This window comes from Centruroides sculpturatus, unplaced genomic scaffold (genome assembly GCF_000671375.1).
Source record: "Centruroides sculpturatus isolate CEXI.00-Female unplaced genomic scaffold, Cexi_2.0 scaffold173, whole genome shotgun sequence".
NCBI lineage: Eukaryota > Metazoa > Arthropoda > Arachnida > Scorpiones > Buthidae > Centruroides > Centruroides sculpturatus.
In genome coordinates, this window is record NW_019384380.1 from 555,976 (window position 1) to 563,856 (window position 7,881).

General features: G+C 31.9%; 1 protein-coding gene across 1 annotated transcript in view; it reads right to left on the reverse strand.

The window, feature by feature from the left end:
* The window catches only part of LOC111617873 (sodium/glucose cotransporter 4-like), an 18,848-nt gene extending 11,287 nt beyond the window's left edge, over nucleotides 1-7,561 (reverse strand). Inside the window, exons 1-10 of the mRNA XM_023359205.1 lie at nucleotides 7,369-7,561; nucleotides 6,374-6,445; nucleotides 5,348-5,452; nucleotides 4,065-4,124; nucleotides 1,693-1,797; nucleotides 1,513-1,618; nucleotides 1,356-1,436; nucleotides 1,065-1,285; nucleotides 246-381; nucleotides 57-164 (exon numbers count right to left, since the gene is read on the reverse strand). Coding sequence (XP_023214973.1) covers nucleotides 57-164; nucleotides 246-381; nucleotides 1,065-1,285; nucleotides 1,356-1,436; nucleotides 1,513-1,618; nucleotides 1,693-1,797; nucleotides 4,065-4,124; nucleotides 5,348-5,452; nucleotides 6,374-6,445; nucleotides 7,369-7,458 — 1,084 coding nt within the window. The 5' untranslated portion in view covers nucleotides 7,459-7,561. The remainder of the gene's footprint in view (nucleotides 1-56; nucleotides 165-245; nucleotides 382-1,064; nucleotides 1,286-1,355; nucleotides 1,437-1,512; nucleotides 1,619-1,692; nucleotides 1,798-4,064; nucleotides 4,125-5,347; nucleotides 5,453-6,373; nucleotides 6,446-7,368) is intronic.
* Nucleotides 7,562-7,881: the final 320 nt, after the last annotated feature.

Consider the following 7,881-nt stretch of genomic DNA (forward strand, 5'->3'; position numbering starts at 1 on the left):
ATAACAATTAATATTTTTATTAATATCTGTTGCATAACGAATTATCAATACGTTACCTGCTGGCATAAGGTTAAGAACTAACATAGGATATGCTACATTGGTGCATCCAGTTTTAATTCCGCAAGCCTCTTCGCATTTTTTTGGATCGGAGCAAGCGACGATATCTTTAATTGTAATACACTATTTTTTTAGTATTTCTCGCTAAAGGTAATAAAAAAAACGTAAATAAATATGAAAATATGAACCTGGGAACAATATGCGAGCAGCCATTCCTGGGAGTACCAAAAGGTAAAGTGGTAGTAACTTCAGATAACCAGCAAGTATACATCCGGCTTTAGCGTGAACCATGCTTCTAGCTGACAAAGCTCTCTGGACTATGACCTGTTATATAATTAAATACGTTAATTTTTAATTTGTAACCTTTTATTGGCGAATTTGAACTTCATTCTGAACGTTTCCAAGAAATTGGATTCTAAAAAACCTCGTTAAATTTGTTACTATAACAACCTAACAATAACAGAGCACAGTCGAACCCCTGATTATTGGCCACTGACTAGAACATAAAAAAAAATAACATTGTTTGAAGTTGTATATTTCAAAAAGAAATGTTACCCCAAAATGGCCGCCATTATGGGAGGTTTGACTGTACTTTTTTTGTATAAAAGAATGGCGCGCGAATTAATTATAATGAAGTAATCACTACTTAAAAGTGCATGTTGCCTGCTACATAATGACAAATTAAGTCCTCTGTATAAGCTAAACAAACTACAACGGAGGACCTCATATATTTAAATTCATTACTTGGTGAAAGACCTCTTATTTATATACTGCAACTCAACTCGTGAGCGGTATTCCTCCTGGGAGGACTTTCTACATGAAACTGGCTCTTATTTAGATGTTACAAACGTCAAGAAACCCGTGACCAGATACCATTGTTCACTGGTTCTATTCACTCGGCCACTGTGAGCCGGAAGAGCCTCTTGTATTTTATAAATTAAGTGTAAATCAAGCCTGATTCTACTAATTTATAACAAGAGTATTGTTAAGTTACTGTAATCACATACCTGGTCAGAGCACCAATACCAGACTGCTGATATTGTCAAGCCAAAGGTAATTCCGGTCCAAGGTAATTCTGGATCGCTCGCGCTTCTTAAAAGATGCTTGTAATTGTCGGGTGGCAAACTGCAAGACTTATTATCTATGCCATACCCTATATAACTATCATTGGGTTGAGCCATAGCAAATTTCTCGAGTAATTCGGTGTAACCTCCGACTCTAATAAAACCTTAAAAACAATTAAAACACAATTAAAACTTAATTATAATTAATTTTATCGCGTTACAATTTGTACTTACTCAGTATCATTAAAACGAAGGCACCTATGAGCATTAACACGGTCTGAGCCGAATCTGTCCACATAACCGCCGTTAAACCTCCTAAAATTATTTAAATATCACATTAATGTCGTGTAGGGATCGTAAGGACGGGTTAAGGTTTATTAAATTTACATACCGGATATGGTAAACAGCGCCGATATTACTAATAAGGTTAGAACTGAACTGTATAACTCCAGCTTAATCGACTGATTGATGAATATGGCTCCAGCGTATAAATCAGCCTAAAATTGTTTTTGAAATATTAAAATTATGAATGAATTATGAATTATTTTCAATTGTTACCCTTAAAACTTACCGAAATTTTAGTAAATACGTATAAGAGAAGAGCGAGAACTGATAAATATATCCTGATTCTTTGGCCTCCGAAACGTTTCCTGAGATATTCTGGCATCGTGTATACCTAGTTGTAAAATTATAATTAAAATTTAAGTTCTATTATCTTCTAAAATTAATTTTAATATATATATATATTTTACTTTCCTAACTGAAAGTATGGCAATCGGTCAAAATGATCCCCCAAATTTTTTATTTTTGGACTTGGGGTACTTTGAAACATCGAGAAATGTAAAAATGTCTAGTTGTTCTTTTGTGTGTGTATTGTGCCTGTATTGTGTTTGTGTTAAGTTTGTACTGTGCATGCATTGTGTTTGGGTTATGGTTGTATTGTGCCTGTATTGTGTTTGTATTATGTTTGTACTGTGCATTGTGTTTGGGTTATGGTTGTATTGTGGTTGTAATGTGGTTGTATTGTGCTTGTGTTGTGCTTGTGTTGTGCATATATTGTGCTTGTATTGTGCTTGTGTTGTGCATATATTGTGCTTGTATTGTGCTTGTGTTGTGCTTGTATTGTGCTTGTATTGTGCATATATTGTGCTTGTATTGTGTTTGTGTTAAGTGTGTTGTGTGTACACAATTTTGTACACCCAATCTGAAGCTTAGTAACTCCTTTGCGTTATGCCGAAAATCTCTGAAAATTTGCTAGGAGGTTTGTGTATTAGAGGCACTGATGTCATTAAATTTTGGAGGTTAAAGGTCGAAAGTGTAAGGAGATAGAAGGGGTGATGTGTTATATCTCGAGTGGAATCGGACTTTTAATGAAGATTTTACTCGTTATTAGCATTTTAAATTCTTTTTTTCTTTTATAAAACTCATCTCCACCTGAAATTTAAGCTTTTTTGCCGTTTTCTAATAATTAATCAAAGTTTTTACAATAAAATCCCATAAGAGACGGGGTTGCACATATTTTTGCCGAGTAAGTTACACCACTCGTTGCCGGATTTTTATTTTAATTAATTGTGTCTCCATCATTGAACTAATTAAAGTTCATTTAACTCTTCTGCTAAATTAAATTTTACACGATTAAAAAGCCTCATATTGATCATTTAAACTTGTAAAACCTTATATTAATCTTAAGTAGCTTATAATGCTTAATTAAGTCGTACGAATTTAATTAGAATTAATATAATTTATTAGAATTATTTATGTTTATTGTTTTTATATCCGTTATACTGCGACAGACTGTACTGTACTGTACTGTACATAATACGAAGTACTCATCATATCCTGTTAAATTTCAAAATGTTTTTCTATTAAAATCGATTTGAATTCACAGAATTTCACCTTCTAAGAATCAATTTTATAGTCCTATACAGAATCAAATTTAACACAGCCTCGTAGAGTAAGGCCCTAAGTTACAAACTAACTCAGGGCCTTACTCTACCAGGCGAAGTTTATATTATGTGTTAGGAGGGAAGGGCCCCTTATACATTACAACTTACGATCACAACAGGTCCAAATCCTGTCTTGGGGGCCTAGTCACCAGAAGACTAGCAATACAAAAGGGTGGTTTATGTGGCACATTTGAACAACTAAATCGCAATATAAGGCTTAAAATATGCCAAGTAAGCCTCTTGTTGCCTTGGATACCGAATTAGACCTACTGAACCTATGCCAAAACTCTTCCTCACGTGGTAGTGCCATTATTGTTTTCTGTTATCTGAATGTTATTAAGTCTTCTTCGCTTCCTCTACTTCATTCTATTGACTTTAGCAATAATATAATAGTATTTTCTCCTATTTCCCTACCATAAATTTGCTATTTCTTTAGAAAATTCTTTAGAACAATTCCACTAATTTGGCCACGCCATTTAAGATCGAGTGCTTCAAGACTTTCTTGGGTTTGTTCTGAAGATAAACTCGTCTCTAGTTCCTTACAATTGATAAAACTTGAAACGATTTCTATAAAATTTGCAATTATTATAGATAACATTTTCTATATTTACAAGGACAAATTAAATAGCGAGATGTAAAGATGAGTAAGCATTGGTTCACTTATCAGATTTACTCATGCCACTTAAGATTAAGTGCTTCAAAGATACCGATCGAATTGTCTATCATGTTTAGTGTTCGGTAAACAATCCAGTAGCTAGATATTTACATTATTTATTTAATTTTCGGCATTTACAGTTCATTTTATTTACTGTTAATCAATAGCGAAGGAAAGTTTACGTTGTACACTCGGATACCAAAACGTGGAGACGTGTGACGCCACTTCATATGTGCCACCTCTTGTTGACTTTGGATACCGAATTATCGAAATTTAAGACTAGACCCCATGATCCTACACCCAAAAATTCACGCAGTAAAGCCAGTAAAACGTTATACTCACTCCGGATGCCATGTAAACAGGAACGAACAGCCATCCCAAAATTAACAGAATGTATAATGCCTAGGATAGAAAATTAAATTATAATTTAAAAAAAACAATAAAAATAATAAATTATTGAAGTATTTTAAAGTATAAATGTGTAAAGTACTTAAAAGATGAGCCGTAATTTATCTAAAAGCGTAAAAGTTAAACCTCTAAACACGGTCAAAATGGCCATTATTAAAAGGTTAATTATTACTTTATATACAATCGAATCTCCAGTAACGGCCACCTCCGAACAACGGCTATTGTTGGGTCTTTCCATCAGTGTCCGTTATTCAGAGGTTTGACTTTTACACTTTTAATTAAAGAGATAAATAAGTACTTACTCATACTTTACTCATTTATACTAAATTAAGATGTAAAATCGAAGTAAATACAGTAAAACCTGTTCAAAACGGAAACCTGCCACGTGAGACCTGTTAATTAACACAGGTTTTACTGTACTTTAAAATACAAATGCAATCTACTCTTACTTTACTTTATATACAGTCGAACATCTAATAACGTCCACCTCCTAACAACGGCCATTTTAGTACTTTATTTTTCATAAACTTTACTTGATTTTAAATCATAAAAGATAAATTACGTATAAAATACTAAAATTATTTAATGGCCGTTGTATCGGAGGTTCGACTATATATTACTATAATCGAAGTAAAATACAAGTACAAGTAAAAGAATTAATTAAATTTAAATTTATAAATGAAGAAGAAAGTAAATAAGAGCTTTTAAAAGTAAAACCTGTGTAAACCGGAATCGAACAGTACCGAATATACAAGTCGACCCCCCTATAACACTGTTGATTTTTCCGTTTTATATGAATTCCATGTTGTACGAGTCACTTAGATTTTACAAATACGTGTGCCGGGCTGTGAACGGCTCACGTATTTGTAAAATCTAAGTGACTCGTACAACATGGAATTCATATAAAACGGAAAAATCAACAGTATTATAGGGGGGTCGACTGGATTATTTCCGTTTTTGCACGTTTCCCCTTTAATCAGGTTCCGTTTTAGACAGGTTTTACTTTAATATATAAAAGCATAGAAGTAAAATTTACGGAAAAATAAACAATTGATAAAACTGAAATAGTTTTAATGCGGTATTTTATTATTATAAAGTGATACTGTTCAAACTTTGGACCCTGTTAGATAAGTAATTCGATTTACCTGTTCAGGTAAATTATATATAATACATAAAACAATATATTTAGTAAAAAATACACTTAAACATAAACTTACATTCAATTCGAACGTTGCAATTCCAATACCGGAACTTGCACCCGAACCAGCTAAACCAATAAAATGTCCACTTCCTATGTTGCTAGCAAATAGGGATGCACCAACCTGGAAGTTAATTAACGTTTATAATTAATTAATTAATTAAATTTAATTAAACTTATCTAAATTATTACTTAGTTAATTATATTCTAATTACTTCTAAATTCTTACGAATTTAAAATTCTGTTAAATAAGCGCGTATTTAAACTTTGAAGTATGGAACCGAGTATTGAAGGAAAACAATGTTAAAAATACATTTTAAATTGTTCTGTTTGAGTAATTTAACGGTTGAAATGAATATAAATCAATTAGAAATGTTTTCTTTTTCTTATTTTTAGTGTGAAGAGTGTGAAGTGGTGTTTTATTAGCGGTTAAAAAAAGGTGTCTTATGATGAAATTTTTAAATCGTTCGTAGAAAAATTTTTCATTAAACTTTTCTGAGAATTGTAAAATGCCTGAATCTAAATAGAAATCATTAACTCTACACGAAGAGAATACTTAAAAAACTAGTTTCCTCGTCTTATATAAAGGGTGGCCCAAAAGTCAGTTTAACCGCTGTAGACTGAAACGTTTCTGTCTGCAGGAATTTAAGTAGAACGAGCATAAAACAGGTGGTCCATAAAGATCGATAAAGTACTTTTTTTGGGGGGTTCATTAAAAATTGTTTAGTTAAACGGGTTGTAAGTGTACACGACAGTTAAGGATGCAAATTTGACACTACCTCACCCAATTTATTGTGTCGTTAGAGTTATTATTAGCAAGAAAAAAAAAAAAGAGAAGAGTCGATAAGGGACAGTCAAAGTTTGGGAAAGCCCTGACTTAACACAGCGAGCTGTTAATCGATTTTTGGGCCACCCTGTATATAAATATATTTAACAGTTTGTGGTGGATTACGAGCATTATAAATCCGGATCTTCGAGGGGGTGCCCTTATAGAAAACCCTTTAAAAACTACTATAATTCAGTTTACAAATTGTAGGGTACTTACAGGTATCCAGTGCATGCTCCTGTTTGCTAGGAAATACCCACTGACGCTGTCTCTTATGCTTTTGTATGACGACTAAAAATTAAAATAATTAAATTATTTAAATAATTTAATTTTAACAATGAATTTATTATTTTAAATTAAAATATAAACACGACTCCACCCCAGAAAATACATGAATCACATTTATAAAATGAATTGTCACGAAGAATAAACACTTTATAAATATTAAATAATTAAAATATTTATAAGAATTTTTGATTATTTAAGCAAAAAAACAAAAAAATATCCATTTTAAAACGCTGAGAGAATTAAAATTAAATTTATTATTTTATAAAAATCAATTCTGGGGTCGAATTGTTTAGAATTCTGTCGACTCGTCCCTATTGAGTAATTTATTTTAACGCACGGAAAAGAACGTTTAATTGTATTTCCTGCTGTAAAAAAATTAATTGAGTTGTGTATTTTTTTTTAATTATTTAATTCTCATTAATAATTTATTATATATTTCATGGGCAGAAATACAATTAAGAGCATCATTAATGGGCTTCTTATACAGTTTGTGAGCCATTTTTTTCTTGTATTTTTACTTAATTATCAGCGAACTGTCAGTTGTATCGACGGGTGACATATCGAAATTAACTAATGCTTAATTATAATTAAACGGGAATGTGCAATTATTTCTTAAAACGGAATTAAAATTATGCAAAGTTTAATTGATAAATTCGAATTTCGCAAATGATAAAGATCGTTACTTAATGCTGCTTTAACGTAATCCGCGCCTTAAACACGTAAATAAACGGGTTAAATTGGCCCAAAAATATGGACCCAAAAGTAAAAAAAAATAAATAAATGTAAAAAACTAAAAGGGAATTACTTAAATAAGTTTAAGTAATCGAATTGACGTCACAAATTAACTTTAAAATTAATAATCTAAGTAATTGTGGGAGATTTTCGTATTGTACTTACTGTTGTAGAACTTATTATAATTAACTTACCCATAATCCTACAGCTAAGACGAGTATAAAGTATATAACAATGACCAAAATGTCTTCCCAGTATAGTTCTGTATTACCTACTTTACCCATTGTTTGTGTTGTGTTCTGTATTAAAAGTTATCACAATTGCAAATAACCATAAACGAGCCGCATCAATGGAGCACTAACGATAAATACCTGCCGGATTTTACAACTACGGCGTTTGTGGGTACTGCGAACTGACGTCACAATACTAGAACAGGTGTTACACGATGTGATGTAACTCAGACGTCATTTCTCGTTTAGAAAACTTTATCCTTTATAATTATAACATCTTTTAACGTTAATACGCGAATAATACCTTATAAGATTACACTAGAAACACTAAAAAAATCATTGAAGTGTGACGTAACAAGCACGGAGGACATTACACCGAGATAACGAAGACACTGGTAGAAGTGTATTAGAGGTAGACCACACTAGAAACAATAAAGAAAATCGATGTTTAGGGGTTCTAGTGTAGTTTATGTGTGA